The 22,614-nt window shown below is 42.3% G+C and overlaps 1 protein-coding gene across 2 annotated transcripts in view; it reads right to left on the bottom strand.

The window, feature by feature from the left end:
* GALNT7 (polypeptide N-acetylgalactosaminyltransferase 7) overlaps positions 1 to 22,614 on the bottom strand; it is a 313,223-nt gene that overhangs the window by 75,783 nt on the left and 214,826 nt on the right. The window contains exon 6 of one of the 2 annotated variants that reach the window (XM_029575498.1): positions 12,747 to 12,929. In XM_029575498.1, coding sequence (XP_029431358.1) covers positions 12,747 to 12,929 — 183 coding nt within the window. Of the gene's footprint in view, positions 1 to 12,401; positions 12,585 to 12,746; positions 12,930 to 22,614 lie in introns of both variants that reach the window. The other variant, XM_029575411.1, reaches the window with a different exon arrangement.

The raw sequence follows: 22,614 nt of genomic DNA, 5'->3' as shown, positions 1-22,614 counted from the left end.
GTTCAGGCAGAGACAAGGCAGACTGAGGTCAGGGCAGGCAGCAAGCAAAGCAGAGTCGAGTTGCAAGGAAGGATCAGGAACAAGAAGTCTGTCGAAGGCAGAGTACAGGCAAGCAGGAACCAGGTCAGACAAGGAGACAGGAACAGGGAAAATAAGCACAGAGTAAGGGCAGGGCAATACTGGAACAGGATGCAAGGCAAGGTTGGGATCAGACAAAACACCAGACGGATAAGGACAGTAACAAGATAAAACAAGGTCAGGACATGCATGAAACAAATGCCAGGACAGGGACAGGGCTAGACAGGCACAGTGCAGGATCAGGGCAGGGAAAACAGAAACAGAATGCAATCAGACAAACAAGGATTGGAAAAAGACAGGAGGACCACTGGAAGGCCCCACAGGAGCTAGAGAAACAAACATAGGAACAAAGATAGGGCAAGAAGGCCTCTAACAGGCTACACTGAAAACGGGAACAAGGACAAAGTGAAATAAAGCGCAAGGTTGGCCACAGCAAGGAGCAAGGGAGACTCACTGATGAGGCAGTGGGCTGTGTGTGAGGAAGGCTTTTAAGTTGTAGCATACTGCCTCATGTGCCTTCGAGGCAAGCCTGTGCAGTTCATATCACAGCCCGCTGAGGGCCCCTGCAGGCAGGAGGGCTGCAGAGCAGCCAGGGTCATTGCACTGAGGAGGGCTTTGGACTAAAGCACATACTTTTGGATTTTCACAACTATGTGGTAATTTTCTCAACTATTTCCTGTGCACAAATTACCAGTTGTAATCATATGCAGTTAGTTTTGGTGAGATAATCTGCAAAGTTAATATACATGCGCAATGTCACTTTGAAAACTGAAGTACCTTTCTGTCTGTAAGCCTACTTTCTTAGGTGGGCTGTTACAAAATTATCCCCTACCTGTGAATCAGCCACAATTCTAGATTTTCAAAATGAATTAGCATCGATGCATCAAGGTATTTTAATATAATGTTAGCCAAATCTAAGTAGCTTTGTCTAAAATCTGTGTACTAATCACTTGCTTTTGTCATGCTGGTTCAAAGTAGGACTTGAAAGAAACATTGCATACTTGGGGCCAGATTCATTAAGGCTTTTCTCCCATTTTGTGGTCTATGGGAAAAACCCTTAGTAAATCAGGTACTGGATTAGGTGAATGAAGAACAAAGGGTAATAGAGTTCCACCTTTGACTTGTGTTCTCTACAAGATGCCCACAAGCCAGCTGCAAAGCAAGCAATTCCTCCCTCAAACATGGACAATTGTTTGATGCTAATTCATAGCAAATACTCTTAGAATTCATTAACAGAGTAGGACAAAGCTTTATAATTTCACAAAGATTTTTTTTCCCCAAAAACTTTTATCCACACCCATTGAAAAGATCCGCTTCAATTCAAAACCACATTCCAACATACTTAAGAAGGTTTAAAGCATGATGCATAACATGAGAAACAACAATAAGGAAAGTAAATTTAAAGGAAAGATGCAGAGATGTTAGTGAAGGATTAATATAAACTACAAGCAGAACTACAGCTTCCCAGATCTTATAAACCTTTTGAGACTAAGGGAAAAGAATCCCTGGACCATGCTCTGATCAGAGAATCAGGCAGGACCGATGCCATCATCTATCCTGCCACCATTACATTAGGTTCAGCCCTGATAAGCAAAACATTTCCCACAACAAAACCTAAAAGCTTTCAAGACAGAGTCGATTCTCTGGTTAGTTTAAAAACAAATAAGGAAGTTCCTCATGGTATTAAAACACAAAAAAGCAGGAGGCATCATTTCTGGAGGATCAGAACTAAGAGAGTAAAAAGCCCCCAGAGATCCATGTGTGGGCTTATTCAGCTAAAAATAATTTGCTACTGGGTTTTAATACTTTTATATTAATATATATTTTAGTAAAGACCAAAGGAAAGGGTCAATAATACATTTCTAATAAAAAAAAATACTACAAAAAGAATTAGGTTTTATACTAGCATAAAAAATACTACAAAAAGAATTAGGTTTTATACTAGCATAATGCACACCTTGTTCTCATCCCATATGGCTATTTCTTACAAATGTCCAAAGAAACCATTCCAAATGATGGCCGTTAGAAATTGAACAATAATTAGTAAGTTAATGGTATCTTCCTAACAAGGAGAGAAGCATGAGAAAGTATTTCTGCACTTATCTCTGCATTTTAATCGTAGGCACGTTCAATGTGCAACCTTTTTTTCAGTCTTTTAACTACAATTGTAACCCCTTTTTTGGAGAAAAGTGGCTCCTTAGGGCACATAACTAATTTGTTTATCTTCAAGGGCTATTCCAGCTAGCAATTCCATCCCACTTTTGACTCTCAGTCCCTGAGGGGGATTCTTTTTATGGGGGTAAGCTTTTGCTTGTAGCCCAGACAAATGTTGTGAGAGGCTCTAATAACTCAGGCAGGACCAGGTCTAGGTGTTAAATAAAGGTTTACTGATTAATACTCATAAATTAAAGCCCATCCATCCTCCATAATACTGACGTTACATCTGAATGTTGGTACATGTGTGGTTCAAGGTAGGTAGGTGTCCTTTTTTCAGGAATCTAGGTAGCCCCATGGTGATTTTTAATGCACGCAGAGTACCCAGCAGCTGTGAAGGAATCCTAGTGGAGGGGGGTCCCCAACTTTACTGCAAAAATCCTACCTCTGGTCAACTTCTCCTTGGATACCCAGCTTGTCCTGGTCGCTTGGTGTATGGAGATCCAGCTGGGATCTCCTGCTTTTGTTCTTTCATCCTTTGTTTATTAATATTTCTGGTAGACTTCTCTTAGGGAAAAGTCAGTGGGATCAGGCAAGTTCTCAGCATTGCAATTCCAGTGGGGAAGGGGGATCCAAAAAACTCCCCACTCTGCTAAAGTCCAAAAAATACTTTAAAGGTTAAACTGGAAACATCTTCTGCCTTCACTGTCTCTCGCAGCAGAATCCATCACCGTTGCTTGCCTACCTAGGGTTTAGAGTAGGCTCACAGGTCTTTGGTTCCCTGTAGACAGCCCTTTTGCCCCTAAAGGGTTTCAGGCTTAAAAATCTATCTCTCTGCAAATTAGAAGAAGGACCCTCGGGCAGGGAGGGCAATGTGAAGTGTCACTTTTAAACTAAACTCCTTTTGGGTGAAGCTGGGAGGCTTCATCAGAGTGTAAAACTGAAAAATCCTCTCTCCCCCCCTTGTTTCCTCAAACTGAACCCTCAGTAAAATAGCTGAGTTGAATAGTCTTTAGGCATCCAAATCCAGGGGTATGTATGGCTCCTAACCAGAATGTTATACTACAGGGACAGTGTCATCTGGTGGCCAGACAATAAAATCAATAAACTTAAAAAACTAGAAATAACATCTTTGAGAAGCTTGCAGAGGTACATATCTGACATGGGCTATGTTTCAAGGAAAGCCCTCTGCTTCAAAGTGAAAATCTGTTTTCAAAATGCTGCAACAGTTTTCAGCTCAATGGACTGCTGACATAGCTGAAAAATGGAGCAAATGATACATTAGCAGCCACAATTTTATTTTATAAAACGGATGTGATAACAAAAATGGAAGCAAACACTGTTGGTCAAATGTTTGAATGAAAGCCCAACTGGCCAACAGAGAATTATTTGCTCAAATGATATTAGCTCCAGTGCCATATTGACATTCATAGATATGTTCATAAATTGCTTTGAAATTCTACTTTTCTCAAGGGACCATTGGTGAATCTGACATTTCTGTAGTGAAAAATAAATCTAAGTCGTTACCCATTGGATCTTTTAATCCACATATGGCAACCTTTAAGGATCTATTTTGAAAGATATTAAAACAGTTGAATCTACTACGAGCAGACCCTACTTCAGTCTCACGTGTTAAGAATTCCTTGCTATCAAGAAATTGCAAGCTAACTCTAATCTTGTCATTAAACTTGTAGATAAGGGCGGAACCATAGTAATTCAGAGTCCAGAACAGTACCTTATTGAAGTGAACAGACAATCTACTAATCCATTATATTCATTTATCATGTGACCCCCACTAATGACATATGACCAGAAATAGTTGATACCATCACAGTTTCCATCATGTGGGAGCCTCACCAAAAAAAGAGATCCATTTTTTGTCTCCTGAATTAGTTCATGTCCTGTATTTTATACTATTCCAAAGATTCATAAATCAAGTTTTTCTCCATTTAGTTGACCTATTGTTACGATTCCTCCTGTAGCTGTGCCACAGGAGGCCTCTCACCTTTTCTCTGGGGGCCGCACCGAAGCCGGGGCCTTGCCTGGACACTCTATCCCGGTTTTGCTCCATGGCCTGGGAGGCCTTCCTTGCCATCTGGGCCTGCCTGAGGCCTGCTCTGCTTCCTCCTGGACTTTCTGATTTGGGCCTCGCCCCTTCTTCCTAAGGGGCCGGCCCGCAGCTCTTCGCTTTAGTTATAGGGCCAGCCGGGTGTGGCCCATCTAAACTCCTCCCAGGGAGTTGCCTGCTTCCTGCACTATAAAAGGACTTTGCTTTCAGTTCTGCTTTGCCTTGCATTGGAGTTACATGCTCCTGGATGTCTCGCCTGCCAGCACTCCATCAGGCCTTCGGTTCTTCGTTGGAGCTCCATGTCTCATCTTGATGTCCGTTGCCTGTTCCTGATGTCTGTGATTCATTCCTGATGTTCCTCGCCTGTTCCTGATGTCTTGTACCCCAGGTTCCTCTTCGCCTCCTTTCTGGTGCGCCATGTTGTGGTCCGTGACCAGCCCCTGGGTAGTGGCTGTGTAGGGCGCTCATGGTACAAGGCCATCTTCACCTGCGCAAGAACAAGCCTCCGGAAGACTTCCGCTTCAGTCCTGAGTTGTCTTTGAATCCTTGCTTGCTTCCGTCCCGGTCTTCGGAGTTCCTTGCACTGCGTCCGTCCATGCATAAGACTCTGAATGAACCTGTGCCATTCCAGCGTGGTCCGCGACCAGCCTAGGATGGGCTGTGTAGGGCGCGCCTTGGTACAAGCTTCTACCGAATCTTCGCCATGTTCCAGTTTCAGTTATTCCACTCCTCATCTACAGCCTGCTTCGCATGCAAGCGTGGTCCGAAACCAGCCCATGGGTAGTGGCTGTGTAGGGCGCGCTGTGTCGCAGTTTCAACCCAGTCCTTCATCCTGCTTCTGAATACCTTGCCTGTAGTACCTCGTTCCTGAGTCTTCGACTGTGCACCCAAGTACCTTGTCCTGAGTCTACGTCTGTGCACCCAAGTACCTCGTTCCTGAGTCTACGTCTGTGCATCCAAGTACCTCGTTCCTGAGTCTACGTCTGTGCATCCAAGTACCTCGTTCCTGAGTCTACGTCTAGAGTCTCTATGTTCCAGAGCCTTCATCTGCTCTCGTCCGTAGTCCGGCCTGCTGCTTCTTGCTGATACCTTGTGGCAGGTCCAAAAGGGCTGGGAAAGGTCGGAGGACCGTTCAAATACCAACACCATTGTGTTGGCTCCAGAAGCATGCAGGTCCGGCAGAGGGTCAGACCGTCCATATCCACCCATACTGGGACACGCCTCATCTACCCTTAGTGCTGCCTTGGAGTCCTCTGGGGTCGTGCCGAGGCCCAAGGACACACAATCCCCTCGAGTGGGATCGCTCTCCTAGCGCTCCCCATTCCCTAACAGACAACACATCTTAAGAAAGACAGAGCAGAACTAGAAAAGGTGCAGAGGATGACAACAAAAATGATAACGAGGATGGAGTATCTCTCCTATGAAAAGCTACGTAGGCTAGAGCTCTTCAGCTTGGAAAAGAGAAGGCTGAGAGGGGACATAACAGAAGTTTATAAACTCATGAGTGAAGTGAAGTAGGTAAATAAATGACAGTTATTTACCCTTTCAAATAATACTAAAATGAGGGGACACATCATGAAACTAACAGCCAGCAGATTCAAAACAGACTGTAGAGAATAGTTTTTCACTCAGTGCACTGTCAAGTTATGGAATCTGTTGCCAGATGATGTGAATAAGGCAACTAACATAGCAGGGTTTAAAAGAGGTTTGGGCAAGTTCCTGGAGGTAAAGACCATAACACATTATTAGCCAGGTAGACTAAAGATAGCTATTGCTGTCCCTGGGAGTGAGTAAGAGGAATCCGGCTACTTTATAGGATCTGCTAGGTAGAGATGTGATTCGGCCAAACATTTTGGTTCGGCCGCGGGAAATTTCGTTTTCCCGCAGTTCGGGCCGATTTTATTTCGGCTGTCCCCGAAACGAAAAATGAAACCCACCCCAACCCTTCAAATTTAATTAATTACACGCCCCCCCCCCCACCCTCCCGACCCCCCCAAAACTTGACGAAAGTCTTGCATGCATGTTATAAAATCGGGCATAGCTTTTAAAATCTGCCCCTTAGGGAATAGCCACTGCTATTACTAGCATCAGTAGTATAACAATTTCTTATGTTCTTAGTCTACTTTATCCAAAAAAAACCTTCTTTCAAAATTGGAAGGATGCATCTGAAGAAAATAGAGAAAAAAGCATAAGCATTGTCAGGTTAAACGTAAAACATTGATAAGACAGGCTAAGAGAGAATTTGAAAAGAAGTTGGCTGTATAGATAAAACCTCATAATAACAACTTTTAAAAATATATCCAAAGCAGAAAACCTGCAAGGGAGTCAGTTAAACCATTAGATGATTGCGGGTTTAAAGGGGCTCTTAGGGAAGATAAGGCCATCGCGGAAAGACTCATATTTTGCTTCCATGTTTACTAATGAGGATGTTGAGGAGATATCAGTTCCAGTGTTGGATTCGTGGACCCTTGAGCCAGCTGGGACAGATGAAGCCTCACTGTGGGATGATCCACAGTGGATATCGAAGCTGGGAGGCGGCACAGGGCAGGAGACCCAAGGAATCTTCACCACTGGAAGCCCGAGGTCCCCCCAAGAGGAGCCCATGAGGACCCGAGCCGCTTGGACTTACGTGTGGTCTCCTGTGGGCCGGTGTCTGAAGAGGAGTTCCGGAGGATCGAGAAGAGTAGAGCTGAAGCCAGGAAGCCAACTGAAACTTCACCACTGGAAGCCTGCGGTCCTCCAGAGAGGAGCTCGTGAGGACCCGAGCCGCTTGGACTTAGGCAAGACCTCCTGGATGAAAGCCGGAATCAGGAACCAGTGGACAAAAGCCGGAGTCAGAAGCTAGGAACAAGCCGAAGTCAGAATCCGCAACTAGCAACTCAGGATGAGTGAACCTCATTGCAAGGCAAGGATTAGGCCTAGCTGCAGGGTTTAAATATCCCTGCAGCATCTGACGTCATTAGTGGGCTGTTCTCCATGTTCCCGCGCTGGCCCCTTTAAATTCTGAGCCCCTGCGCGCACATGCGCGCCTATGGGGCGGGCCAGGTGCAGAGGATCGACGGCGTCTCCTTCGAGGAGGGAGCGCCGCGGCAGAAGCCGGGATGGGCCTTGCCGGCTGGGGAGGCGTTTCAGCGGCCCGGGTCGGCCCTGAGGTAGGTGGAGGGACCGGGGCACGGCCCGAGACCGTAACATCCAGAGACAAATCACCTGGACCTGATGGTATACATCCCAGGATTCTGAAAGAACTAAAAAATGAAATTTCAGATAAATTAGTAAAAATTTGTAAGCTATCATTAAAATTGTCAATAGTACCTGAAGACTGGAGGGTGGCCAATATAACCCCAATATTTAAAAAGGGCTCCAGGGGTGATCAGGGAAACTATAGTCCGGTGAGCCTGACTTCAATGCTGGGAAAAAAAGTGGAAACTATTCTAAAGAACAAAATCAAAGAACATATACAAAGACATGGTTTAATGGAACACAGCCAGCATGGCTGTACCCAAGGCAAGTCTTGCCTCACAAATCTGCTACATTTTTTGAAGGGGTTAATAAAAATGTGGATAAAGGTGAACTGGTAGACGTAGTGTGTTTGGATTTTCAGAAGGCATTTGACAAAGTCCCTTATGAGAGGCTTCTAAGAAAAGGAATAGAATATGAGGGAATGTCCTTTCATGAATTGCAAACTGGTTAAAAGACAGGAAATAGAGAGTAGAATTAAATGTTCAGTTTTTTCAGTGGAAGAAAGTAAACAAGGAAGTACTTCAGGGATCTGTACTGGGACTCGTGCTTTTCAATATATTTATAAATGATCTGGAAAGGGATATGACGAGTGAGGTGATCAAATTTGCAGATGACAAAAAATTATTCAGAGTTGCAACATCACATGAGGATTGTGATAAACTGCACATTGTGAAACTGGAAGATTGGGCATCCAAATGGCAGATGAAATTTAATGTGGACAAGTGCAAGGTGATGCATATAGGGAAAAATAACCCATGCTGTAGTTACACAATGTTAGGTTCCATATTAGGATTTATTTATTTATTTATTTATTTTTAATTTTTATAGACCGAAGTTCTTGTAGGAACTACAAATCAATCCGGTTTACATACAACTTTTAAATGCCCAAAAAGAGTAGTGGGCTTTACATAGAACAGTTGAACAATAAAACAGGTAACAATAGAACTAACAATAAATTATGGAACAAATAGAATAGATAACCAATTAAACATAGTAATGTAGTAATAAATATTATATAGAAAAAAAAATATAAAAGAGATAGAGTAAATGGAGTGTGAGTAAAGTATAAATACAAAGATGAAAGAGCTCAAAAATTAAGGTACAGTTGAAAAAAATTGTAATAGGAAAAAACAGTGAGATAACCCATGATTTGGGTTAAAAGACTTGATTAGGTAGCATTAGATATCTGGGAAGGCTTGACGGAAAAGCCATGTTTTTAGCTTTTTTTTGAACTCCTGATGACTTGGTTCTAGTCTTAGATCTGGGGGGAGCGCATTCCATTGGTGGGGGCCTCCTGAAGATAGTGCTCTTTTGCTCAGTGATGATTTTACCTGAGGGGCTTTACCTGAGGGGATTTACCACCCAGGAAAGAGATTTAGGCTGCATAGTGGATAATACATTAAAATTGTCTGCTTAGTGTGTTGTGGAATCAAAAAAGCAAATAGAATGTTCGGAATTATTAGGAAGGGAATGGTGAATAAAGAGGAGAATGTCATAATGCCTCTGCATTGCTCCAAGGTGAAAACTGCATCTTTAGTACTGTGTGCAATTCTGGTCACTGCATCTCAAAAATGATATAGTTGCACTGGAGACAGTACAGAGAAGGGCGACCAAAATGATAAAGGGAATGGAACGGCTCCTCTATGAGGAAAGGCTGAAGAGGTTAGGGCTGTTCAGCTTGGAGAAGAGACGGCTGAGGGGGGATATGATAGAGCTCTATAAAATCATGAGAGGACTAGAACAGGTAAATGTGAATCAGTTATTTACTCTTTCAGATAAAAGAAGGACTAGGGGGGGTAACACCATAAAGTTAGCAAGTAGCAAATTTAAAACAAATCGGAGAAAATTATTTTTCACTCAATGCACAATTAAGCACTGTAATTCATTGCCGGAGTATGTGGTTAGGGAAGTTAATGTAGCTGGGTTTAAAAAAGGTTTGGATAAGTTCCTGGAGGAGAAGTCAATAAACTATTAATCAAGTTGACTTAGGGAATAGCCACTGCTATTACTGGCATTAGTAGCATGAGATCTATATAATGTTTGACTACTTGCCAGTACTTGTAACCTGGATTGGCTACTGTTGGAAATAGGATGCTGGGCTTGATGGACCCTTGGTCTGAACCAATATGACAACTTCTTATGTTCTTAAAATTTAGGCTAACATAAAACTGCAGCTGTCTACATACAGCCAAGATACATGCCTCTATGGTTCAGAATTGTATTACATCACAACATTCTTTTCATAATTTACACTGCACTGTATTGGATCAGGTTCCCGGATTTTGTGTGGCATAGGAAAGAGAACTGAACAGGATGAAACAATATTGGGCTTTCAATCTCAATGCAGCTCATCTGGCAAGTATGAACTCTGAAGTTGAGTGGTTCTCTCTTCTATGATTTTGTTGATAACACACATTTGAGTAATAGGTGAAATCGTTTGTGTTTTCAATTAATGCAACTTGAAGTGGAGTGATTTCTTGTTTATGATTGTGTCAGTTGGACATTTTTAAGATCCTAATATAATCACTTGAGCAAGGAGTTTTCTATTAGCCAGTTGGGCTTTCATTCATACATTTGACCTACAGCATTCACTTCTGTTTTTGAGTTATCACATCTGTTTTATAATACGTAAAGTTGTGACTGCTAACATTTTTCAGTGACGTCAACACTTTGGTGAGATGAAAGCTATTGCAGCATTTGGAAAACAGATTCTCTCCATGGAGCAGAGGGCTCTTCTCTAACCATGGCCCATGTTGGATATGTACCTCTACAAGTTTCTCAAAGATAAGTTAGTTCTAGCTTTTTAAGATTGTAGATTTTTACTGTATTTAAAAAGCTATTTAAAAAAAAAAAAAAAAAAAAGGTACAAAAGGATTGAATGTGCCTATGATTAAAATGCAGAGATCAGAGCACATATTTTATTTATTTATTTATTTATTTAAAAGTCTTGTATTTCAGAACTTCCAAGATACATATCTCTTCAGTGCGGATTATACAATAAATAGTCATAAAACACATACAGTCAGATTTTAAATGCCCGGCGCGCGTAAAAAACAGGGTTATGCGCGTGGCCAGGCCTTGCACGCCATGTGCATTTTAAAAGGGGCCAGGCCGTGCGCATGACCCTCGTTACGCGCACAAGAGCCAGGCCAAAGAAAAGGGGCGGTCCAGGGGGGCAGTCCAGGGGGCGGGTCAGGGCTACAGATGGCCGGTACAGCGGCCATTTGCTTCTGTGCTGGGGAATCACTCGTAAGTTCTAAAACAAGGGGGAAAAAAAAAAGGTAAGGCCTTCTAAGGGGTTGGGGAGGAGAGGGGAAGAGAGAGGGAGGGTAGGTAGGGGGTAGGAAAGTTTCCTCCCAATCCGCTCCTTAATTTATAACATGCGTGCGCCAGCACACGAATGTTATAAAAATCGCATGTCTATGGCCATATTGCCGTACTGCAAAATGGCACCGGCCGTATGGCCGGCACCATTTTGCATTACGGCAACACGATTCTAGTGCAGGAGGTCGTTCCCGGACCCCCGCTGGACTTTTGGCAAGTCTTGTGGGGGTCAGGAGGCCCCCCAAGCTGGCCAAAAGTCCCTGGGGGTCCAGCGGGGGTCCGGGAGCAATCTCCTACGCTCGCGACGTCGGGGGACAGGAACCAAAATGGCGCCGGCGCTACCTTTGCCCTGTCATATGACATGGCCCATGTCATATGACATGGGTCATGTCATATGATTAAGTGTTGAGAAAGAATTTGTATTTGATGTTTAACTTGAATGTTTGAAAATTGTTTTTTATATGAGGTTGAATGATATTTGTATGAGTGGTATGTAGGATGTATGGGTGGTATGAGTATGATGTAATAGGTTTTATAAAAATATAATATCTATTGTGTGGGGTATTATGGATTAAATGTGGGATGTGTTTTATGATATTTTCACTAATAAAGATTGAATAATTGGATCGATGTCACAATATATTTATTAGCTGTCATATGACAGGGCAAAGGTAGCGCCGGCGCCATTTCTATCAAATGCACCCGTGGCCCAAGAGTGGAACATCACACCGGGACCCCCCACTGGACCCCAGGTAATTTAAGACATTTTGGGGGGGTTCGGGAGGGTGGGGGATTTATTTTAAAGGGTCGGGGTAGGTTTTAGGGTTGTTTTAGTGTGCCGGTTTTCCCGCCCTCCCCCTTCCCCTCCCCCCGATTTACGATTTTTGACGATAAATCGGGGGAATTCCTATTATATATCGCCTCTAACGATTTTTGACGATTTAAAATATATCGGACGATATTTTAAATCGTCAAAAAACGATTCACATCCCTACTCAGTACTATTGTAAAGACACACTGGATTCTGTGCTGCAGTACACAAAGAATTTCTGCCTGGCTTATGCTAAAAGAGTAGCAAGGGGTGAGTAAAGTAGGAAGGGGTTAGTAAAGAAACAGTCTTGTCCTAAACACAGTTAGTAATGAGGGACAAAAGGACATCACAGAACAGTTATTAAAGCAGCAGTCTCACCCCAAGTGAGAGGATGGGGGAAGGACCTTACCTACGCCTCCCCCTCCCAATCTTAATTCTGCCACAATTAAAATCACATCACAGTTACAGTTTCTCAGCTGAACTGTATCCTGCGGCTTTCAGAACACCACCTCCAACTATCGCTGCTCTAATTCAAATCTCCTATTGAGTGGCTAAGAGAACATTCTGGACCAGGACCCATTTTAAGAAAAATAAAAATGACCAGCGAGTGTGACAGCTGCTTTCAAACACACTAAACACACAGGGCTATGGCAGACGTGCAAAAATTTAGTAGATCAGTATCTACTTGGCAAGGAAAAGAAATGGTGTAAGTGATTTAGTGATTACCGATACGGTTCAGTTTTTGTTTTTCTTATATCCTTCTCTCGCTGGGTCAAAGGCACCCGTTTCCACAACATACTCCAATCCCATGCTCCTCTAGCATGCCCATTGTCGTCACCACCCCCTTGGGGGACTAGCTCATAACTGTTGCCATTTATTACATCTATAAGTGGTACTGTGCATGTGGTTCTGTAGGGTTGTCATGGCAGCGGGGAGGATGAAGAGAGGCAAATGGATCCATGTGGTACACACAATGCATGGATCAGGATGCATGAGAGATGGGGAGAAGAAACAAAAACAAAAAGGAAATTTAGACAAGCAATCACATAGGAAAACAACCACACACTTTACCGATATGGCTCAGTTTTATGCTTTCTTTTGGCCTTTTCCCTGTTGTTTAACGGAACACGTTTCCAGAGCAAGCTCCAGTCCCAGGCCCCTCTGGCAAAACCATCTGGATCCCCGCCTTGCTGTGGCTCGATAGTATAATCATTCCCATCTATGTAATCTATTAGAGGCACAGTACATGTAGTTCTGAAACATTTATAGAAGGGAAAAGAGAGCAAAATATAACTTTAACAATAACAGTTATGAGGAAAATACAGGTGTGTGCCTTCCATAAAAGTCCAAGAATCCATACTAGTTAAATGCAGTTACCTTGGCAAAACAAAAATGTGCATTATTCATATAGTTCCAGATGAACGCAAGTGATGGTGATAAGAATCCCTCATCAAGAGAGAATCTTAAGGCAGAAGTCCAAAGCTTCTCACACCTTACCAATGCTTTGTTTGTAACACAATTAAGATTTCATAAGTGTACCTTACAAATCAAAATAATTTGGTTTCACATTTTTTAAAATAAAGACTTATAAAGGGTGTTTGAATACTCTGTGTTGGAGGTACTCAGATTTGTAAAACACTTTGTGACATGAACAAATCCGATTGGCTGAACAGGACAGATGTTTCAAACTCCTAGATAAAAAACAGAGGGAGATTTGTATATTGTTCTGTATCCTATAACTCATTTCCCCTCAGGAGTTTTCAATATATGAAAGACTAGAATCAAAGTAAACACAAGTCATAATGAAAATATGGTTCCATCTACATTTTTAGAGATGTTGGTGAACAAGGGACTTAAAAGGGACTAAGCAGACAAAAAATATTTGTCAACAATCAAATTGTGATTGCTATTCCTGCTTAGCAAGGTAAGAATAGGCAAAAATATCAGGCCCATTGACACATCAAGAATTATAAATTGTACACGTCTTTCACTAACCTTGCTCAGCGGGGGGGACTTGGATCTAGAATATACTGCATATAGCAGATGTGGTCCTCTAGTCAAACTAAATTGTTTGACTACTTATAGGAAAGTATGGAATTTCTAAGGATACTCTTCCAATATAATGAATTATATATAATTATAAATATATAATTAAACAAAATTAAAGACGGTAGAAGAATTATTGTACAAGAATGTGCCAAATACAAAAACGGATATGTATTAAGCTGCAGGGGATTGCCAATTTAATATGTAGTTTTTCTACCCATAAAAATAAGCTGGGTAGAGAAACTACATACAAAATTTCCTGTAAATTTGCAAAAGATAACTACATCTCATTGAGGTGTAGTCATCTATTCTGTGAAAACAAGTCTGCAAAAAAACCCCCCCAAAAAACAAAGTTTTGTGCACCCGTTTTAGTGGAATTCATAATTAATGAGCTGCTTTGCATGATACTGCAATATTGGCAGCAACTCAATAATTTTGAATTTAAATACATTTTTATGTGTAGCTAACTACATGCAAAATTATTTGCAAAAATGAAATTTTTTTTTACAAAAGGCGTTTTCCACGCAAAATCCCTAAATAATGTGTGCTATTGTAAAAAACATACACTATTTAGGGAATCTGCGTATGAAACACTGTTTGCAAAAAAATTTATTTGTTAGTATATTGGCTTCTTTGTGATTTCCTCCATTTATCAAGGAATGCTTGAACAAATTGATGATACTACAAAGTTAGAATTTCTTACTTATGACTTAACTATTCATTTAATTGGCTTTGATGACTGGTATAAACTATAGAAAGAAGCACATTGTATTCTGTTACAAAGATGATCTGATCTAATGATTAGGCTTTTCCACTTTCTTGTAGATTCCCAATTTTCTTTCATAAATTTAATTCCCAGTAAAGCCCTTTGATTTGGAAAGCATGTCAATTTTGTGGATCACATATATATGCCTGGTGGACATATCCTCATGTTCAACGTTTTTGGGTAAGGAAAGGATTCTCCAAGGAAAGCAGGATTTCAGTCCACACAAGTGGGTGATGATATCCAATGGAGCTAGGCCTGGAACTTTTATGTCAAGTTTCTAGAACTCTGATTGTGCTTCACGGAGCACACCAACATACCACGCGAGTCTTGTAACTTAGTATACACAACTGAAACCAACTCCAAGGGGAAGTGAGAGGGTTTCGTGAGGACTGATATCCTTGGAGAAGACTTGTTACAGGTAAGCAACTCTGCTTTCTCTGAGGACAAGCAGGATAGCAGTCCTCACACATGCCTTGAATGAAAACAAGGTAAATACAATAACAGTGGCAATGGGTACCACAAAATATGTTTTTGACCACAAACCCTTTTTCCATTCTATCTTATTTATGAGGGGCAGCTGGAACAAAAGCAACAGGCCCTAGGAATGAGTGGAGTTGGGTTCTATACCTTAAACAAAATCTGCAGGAATTACTAGCTAAACCTATTGTCATGTCAACCATCCCTATCCAATACCTGTTGCCCGGGGTTTGCTGAGCCAGACTTCTCTCCTACCACTGCTGCTCACTTTAGGTACCCGGCTGGTCTAAAGGCTAAGATTCCTGTCCTGAACTTCAGAGCTGACACTGATTCAAGCCCTTGACAGCGTCCTCTTCTGACATTTCCACCCCTTCCCAAGGGCGACTTCTAGGTGCCAGGGGCTTGGCTTTTGAGGATATTTCCTATGAATTCATGTAACTGTGGTGGGACATTTATTTTCTCTGCTGGCTCCCAGGAGCTTTCTTTTAGGCTATAACCTTCCCAATCTACCAGGAAAACCAACTTGTTCTGAATTCTTTTGCCCCTGGACTTGGACTAAAGGAGGCGGCATCTGAGTCCGGTCTGGAAAGGGATTTTTTGTGAAGGGGTTTAAGAGAGACATGTGGAAACCCGGATGTGTCTGGTAAGGATGTGCACTCAGCGGTCATTTGTTTCCCATTACACGCGTACTTCACAGACATATAGTACACGCATAGAAAAGTATGCATGTAGTGGGAAAAGAATGCAACAAATAGATGCTGACTGCACATTCCTAGTATTTGGTGAGCCTGGGGGAGCCCTAATTCAATGGTAACTGGGTTTACCTGTTGTGTAATAGTGTAGAGTCCAAGGTATCAATGATCTAGTTTGCGACATGGACATAGGGACTTCAGATTATTTGCCGCTAACCACATCTTTCTGACTCACCACATTCTGGACCATCTTGCCTTTTATGGTCAGCTTGAGCTTTGTAGGATCTCTCTGCAGTTTCAATTCCTTCTGGATCTACTGCAGCATCTAAGCAACCTTGGTGGCCACTGAAACTGATGAATCTGGAGGCACTATAGGGTGGAAGTGTGGGTAAAACCCACAATTAGCAATGAAAGGGGTCTGGCAAGTGGAAGCTCTAAGCAAACTCAAAATAAAGTAACAACTGGACTCAATCATCTTGATGGAAATTCAAAAAGTATTTAAGGCATTGTTCAAGAGTTTGGCTGACCCTCTTAGTCTGTTCATATTTCTGTGGATGCTAGGCTGCAGAGGCACATGACGATGTCTAGCAGTTTAAACATGGTTTTCCAGAAACAAGAGATATACTGGATCTCTCAGTCTGACTTAATACAATCGGGGAATCCATGAATCAAGAGAGGGCTCAAGCAGCTTTTTCAGCGGTAGGAAGACCTGAACAGGCAATAAAATGAGCCATTTTTGAAAAGTGGTCCACCATTACAAGGATCACTGCATTATTCTCTGATGGTGGCAGGTCGGTGATATAGTCGAGGCTATTGCTTCCCATGGTCGGGCAGGGGTTTCAGTCAATTGAAGTAGACCCAGGGAACTGAACTTTCATCTGGGCACAAGATTCATGGGATTTAATGAATCATGTAACATCTAGATTCAACTCAGGCCACCATAAGTGTCTAGAAACTAATTTCGAGGTCTTGGCTCATCCAAAGTGCTCATCCAGTAAGGACTCATGGCAGACTTGAAATGCCTCCAACCTGGCAGGTCCAGGGGACACATAAACGATGTCCGTTATATAGCAACCCTACATGTTCTTGGAGTCACAGGAAACCATGACTTCCCATTACATGAGTCAGGGCCAACAAATCTAGGGAAAGGGTAGCTCCAATAATCCACTGTATGTCAATAATAACCGGTGGTGTTTCACGGTAGTATTCACTTTTTTGAGATAAGGCATCTGCTTTTGAATCAGGATTCCTTGATGGTACATAATTTAGAAGTTGAACTGGGTAAAGAATAATGCCTATTTAACTGTTGGGGATTCAAGACCTTGGCATACTGGAGATATTCCAAGTTGCAATTATCAGTAAGGACCAGGACTGAGTGACCAGTTCCCTCAAAGTAATGCCTCCACTCTTCAAAAGCAACCTTTATAGCCAGTAGTTCTTGGTCTTGGGTGGCAAAGTTAAGCTCTGCAGATGATAGCTTACAGGAAAGAAATGCACAGGAATGGAAATCTTGGTGAGGACCATGCCTTAGAGACAGGAATGCTACCAAAGTTACGTCAAACGCATCCATTTTCACCACAAATGGCAACGTGAAATCAGAGTGAACCAGCAGAGGAGAGGACCCGAAGGCATGCTTCAACTGATCAAAGGCCTGTTGAGCTTTCGGAGGCCAATGGAACCAAGTTGTTTTTTTAAGCAAAGAAGTTAAGGGTGCCATGGTCTTAGAGAAGTTCTTTTTTAAAACAAACAGAAGAAAATTCTTTTTCACTCAGCGCATAGTTAAGCTCTGGAATTCATTGCCAGAAGATGTGGTTACAGCAGTTAGTGTAACTGGGTTTAAAAAGGTTTGGATAAGTTCCTAGAAGATAAAACCATAAACTGCAATGATGGTAATTAAGCAATAGTAGTTTGTAATCTATCTAATGTTTGGGTACTTGCCAGGTACTTGTGACTTGGATTGGTCACTGTTGGAAACAGGATACTGGGCTTGATGGACCCTTGGTCTGACCCAGTATGGCATATCTTATGTTCTCATGTAAATTTACTGTAGAAATTAGCAAATCAAATAGAACACTGAATATCTCCGATACTCTGTGGGAACTCCCAATGGATACTGCTTTCGCCTTCCGGGGATCTATCTCCTTTCCTCAGAGAGCCAGTATATAGCCTAGAAATTCGATACAGACATTTCTCAGCTTTGGCATAGAGACCATGTTCTCCGAGGTGCTGTAATACCAGAGTCATATGCTGTTCATGAAGCTTGGAGTTTTCTGAATAATTGAGAATATCATCAAGTTACACTGTCACAAACAAGTCTAAAACAAGATGTCATTAACCAGCATTTGTAAGTCCAAAGGGCATGACCAAGTATTCGAAATAACATATCTGGTTCAAAATGTTGTTTTCCACTCATTTTCTGCTCTAATACGAATGAAACTGTAGGCCCCTCATAGAGCCAATTTGGAGAAGATATGGGTTTCCCAGACCCGATCTAATAGTTCCGAGATCAGAGGCAGTGGGTAACGGTTCCAAACTGTAATGCTGTTCAAGGTTCAGTAGTCCTCAAAAGTCATAGGGTACCATCTTTTTCTTCACAAATAAGACAGATGTCCCTGCCAGAGAGGTGGATCATCTGATAAAGCTTTTTTGTAGATTTTCCTGGAGGTACTCTCACACAATGTCACTTTTTAATGCAAATTTCTGCCAATTTTCAGGTGTAAATATCTCTACTATGTAGTTTTATTTTTTTATGTAATTTGAAAGAGCATTTTTTATTTCTACAAAAGTCACTCTGGTTTATTTAGGACCTGATCTTGCTTCGATCAAAATTAAGGTCCCAACGATATGCATCATTTGCATGCATGGGCACGCTATATTAAAAAGAGACATCTTTAGCACCCTGCTGTGTAACACACAAATGAACTAGAGATGTGAAATTTTAGAGGGCAACGAAGCTTGTGCTTACCATAATTGCAGCTTATGACACATCTTGCTTTGACATACTTGACCCCTCAAGATGGACATTTTATTGTGCTGTGTTATTTACTGCATGCAAGCCTAAACATGCAAAGTATCACCTTCACAAGGAACTATGATAATTTCATATTAGCAGTGTGTTGTGGTGGAGAATTTGGGAACATGCCCTGGCCTGTGACACCATTGTGCTCTTTGTGGTATCAAAATTTTCTTTCTCCCAAAGGAGGACATTGAAGCAATCAGACCTGTTCAGAATGAGAGGTTTAGCAAAGGTCATACAGTTGCTGACACAAGGGAAAATAATCAATTCAAGCCCATTGATGCAACTAAAATTTACATTAGTAACATTTCAAATGACATCATCTCATTCATTGCAAGTGAATGTGAACATTTTCTTGCATCTATGATAATTCCTGGTGGATTGGCCATATATGTGAAGTCTCAAGTGAGAAATGTGATGTCTTGGTCAATTTCTTAAACCCCAAGGCCCTGCCAGGTCATTTTACTGGCCGCCCCATACAGACACCTGTTGGGTCCCAGAAGAGCATATTGGGGCAGATTTTCAAAGGGGTACGCGCAGATTTTCAAAGGGGTACACCGAGCCTAGGTTGAATAGGCTCGGCGGCGCGCACAAGCCCCGGGACACACATAAGTCCCAGGGCTTTCCTGGGGGTGTGTTGGGGCGTGTCAGAGGCGTGTCATCCAGGGGCGGGGCCACAGGTGTGTTCCAGCCCGGGGGCATGGCCAAGGCCTCCGAAACTGCTCCCGGGCCGGGGAATCACGCGCCAGCGGTCAGCGGGCAGACATAACTTTTATAATAAAGGTAGTGGGGGGTTTAGATAGGGCTGGGGGTGGGTTACTTAGGGGAAAGGTGGGGGGGAAGGTGGGGGGAGGCGGAAGGAAAGTTCCCTCCGAGGCCGCTCCGATTTCAGAGCGGCCTCGGAGGGAACGGGCAGCACACGCAGGGCTCGGCGCGCGCAAGGTGCACAAATGTACACCCCCTTGCGTGCGCCGACCCCGGATTTTAAAAGATATGCGCGGCTACGCGCTTATCTATTAAAATCCGGTGTACTCTTGTTTGCCCCGGGTGCGCGACCAAAAGTACGCGCTCGCGTATTTTTTAAAAATCTGCCCCATTATTGCTACCCTTTATGCACCTATAACAACTTCATTAGGCAGGCAATTCACAAGCCACTTCGGCTGTATTGCATCGGCCTCTTGGTCTTTTTTCCTCCCCTGCACATGCTTTTGAATGTCCCATGTCACACACTATTGGGACATTGAAAAGCGTGTGCAAGGCAGGAAAAATGACTAAGAGGCCGATACAATACAGTGCACTCAGCCGAGTGCACTGGTTAACCCCTGGTTGGACGCCCATTTTGGATGTGAGTCCACAACCCCTTTGGGGATTAGCAAGTCAAAAATGCGCATCCAACCCTCTGCGAAGCTAATAACGCTCATCACATGTAAATTCATGTTGATGAGGCTATTAGCTATTCTCCCCTGATGCAAAAAAAAAAAAAAATGTTCACTCGACGCGCACATTTCTACTCTCCATAATAAACACCTGCCCTGGAGCAGGCGTTAATTTTTGAGCAGCCGAAAAAGTGTACAGAAAAGCAGAAAATACTGCTTGTCTGTACTCCCTCCGACTTAATATCGTAGCAATATTAAGTCGTAGACACACGGAGGAGAAAGTTTAAAACATTTTTTTTTTTTTAAAGTGTGCCGGCGGTCAGGTTAGGAAAAGGGATGCTCAATTAATGAGCATCCCTTTTCCTAACCTGCTGACAGCCACCTCTCCTTGGTGCCCGATGCTGAGGAGGCACTAGGGATGCACAATTTCCTCTAGCACCTCCTTTTTACCGCTGTAGCCGATATACGTATTAAATCGGGTGCCCCGGAGAGGTCGATTGACATATGTTAGGAGAGCGGGCGCTCAATCATGAGTGCTCATTTTCCGCGTGCCAATACTGCATCGACCTGTATGTGAATTTTTGTGAAATCTGCAGTTTAAGCAATTCTCGTATGTAGTGTCTTGCCTTTTCTTGTTTTGTGCTTAAATAAAAGCTTGGAAACCTGTGGCTGGTACCTTGTCTGGCTGCCTGGAATGGCCCCTAGGGTTGTCAATTTTGTTGAATTGGCAGTGGCTCAGCCACCACTGACCAATGCAAGGTAACTAATCAGCATACATGACTTTGATGACTAATTTATGAAAATATGTCTAAACAAATATGTGTCAAAAGCTAAAAATGTGGTAAGCCCAGTAAACTGAGCTGCACTGTAAATTTCACATCTCTAGCTCATTTGCATGTTTCATAGTTGAGTGCCAAAGATGGCTCTTTTTAACATAGTGCATCTATGCATGCAAATGATGCTTGTCTTTGGGACTGCAATTCTGACCAAAGCAAGGCCTGGTTCAAGACAAAACAGAGTGACTTTTTTTTTTTAGCAAAAAATGCACTTTTTCAAATGACATTAGAAAGAAAAAAATGAAAAACTACACAGTAGAGATAGCTGCACCCCAAAAATGGCAAAAATTTGCATAAAAAGGTGACATGTTTTATGTAACTATATCTTTGCTTCCAGTTGGCTGCAAAGCCTCCTAGTGCAAATCCTAGATGTAGTCATGGGCCAAGACTACTGATCCAGTTATGGCCTGAATCGAATATATACATCAGGAGCAACGAGGAGTCAAAGCAGGCCTTAAATTTCTTTGTAACATTTTTCATGTACTTTGCTGGCCCATAAAAAAAGGTGGCAAGCTCATGTTAGGTTCCAAATTTTGCAGAGGAACTTAGCACCAGAGGTTGTAATAATCCACAACATTTCAGGCCCCTAACAGGGGTTGTTTGGCTGCAGTGCCCGGACAAACTGGATGTTTTGTGTTGCATGGCGCACAGAGTGACCTTCATTCAGCTGCCTCTATTTCTTGAATGAATAGAGATCCAACCAAAAAATTTGCATAGTTTTGTTTGAGGTCCTAGCGAACATCCACACAAAATTTTATTCAATTTGAAGGTGGCTGAGCATGGATGATATTCTAAATTGGTCCACTTGACATGCAATGTCCCATTATTATTAATTAATATACTGCTTGTCAAACCACATCCAAGCCATTTACAATAAAATCCATACATATCATACAAACAATATACAAAATGACTTAATATAACTACCATTAATGAAACAACACAATTATAATATACAGAATTAAAAGGAGAGAACTATTGTAAGAAAACAGAGCTTTCAATAAGTCATCTCAGAAAAGAGGTTACAGTAATCTTACCAACCTTAAAGAATAGACTCGCTTAACAATTACAAGATTAATTATAAAGTCATGTTTTAAGTTTTTTTTCTAAATGTAACATAGTCCCGCTCAGTGCTAATTTTAATACAGAAATTGATAAATGCATTTAATTTTTAGGAGGATCCAGTCAGGCAAACTCATTTTTAATATCCTCTCCCAGTTTCCTCAGGACTGGAACCACTAGGCAGGGTCATTCTATGCTGTATCTACAATCAATTGACAAAAACAGGAGACATAGCTGATCACAGATCTGGAGCCTCATTTCAAGTGCTGGAGTTCAAACTCAGCAGTGTGGGCATGGTGGGGGTCATCAAACATTTGGGCTAAAGAGTGGAGGAAGGCTTCCCCGTTTTCCAATAAAGGGCTATTATACTCCAGCAAAGGAGAGGTCCCGTTTAACACTTCTCTAGTAAGTAAGCTAATCTCTCACCCTATCGTAATGCCATCATTGGGGAACTCCTAAGGGTACATCAGGAAACGCACATGGCACTGATGAATAAATCCTCAGAAATGTCTTGGTTTGCCATCAAAGTGCTCCAGTAAAGGCAGCGTGCTCAAACATAATGGTTGTGGCTAGACTGAAGGTGGCTTAGCTGGAGGTTGCTATTGGATGGTATTCTCTGCTTGCAGCTGTGTTACTGTACTTGTTGGGGCAAGGCCTGATTTTCTGAA

The sequence above is a fragment of the Rhinatrema bivittatum genome, chromosome 1 (assembly GCF_901001135.1).
Source record: "Rhinatrema bivittatum chromosome 1, aRhiBiv1.1, whole genome shotgun sequence".
Lineage (NCBI taxonomy): Eukaryota > Metazoa > Chordata > Amphibia > Gymnophiona > Rhinatrematidae > Rhinatrema > Rhinatrema bivittatum.
This window is presented reverse-complemented; position numbering and strand designations above follow the sequence as displayed.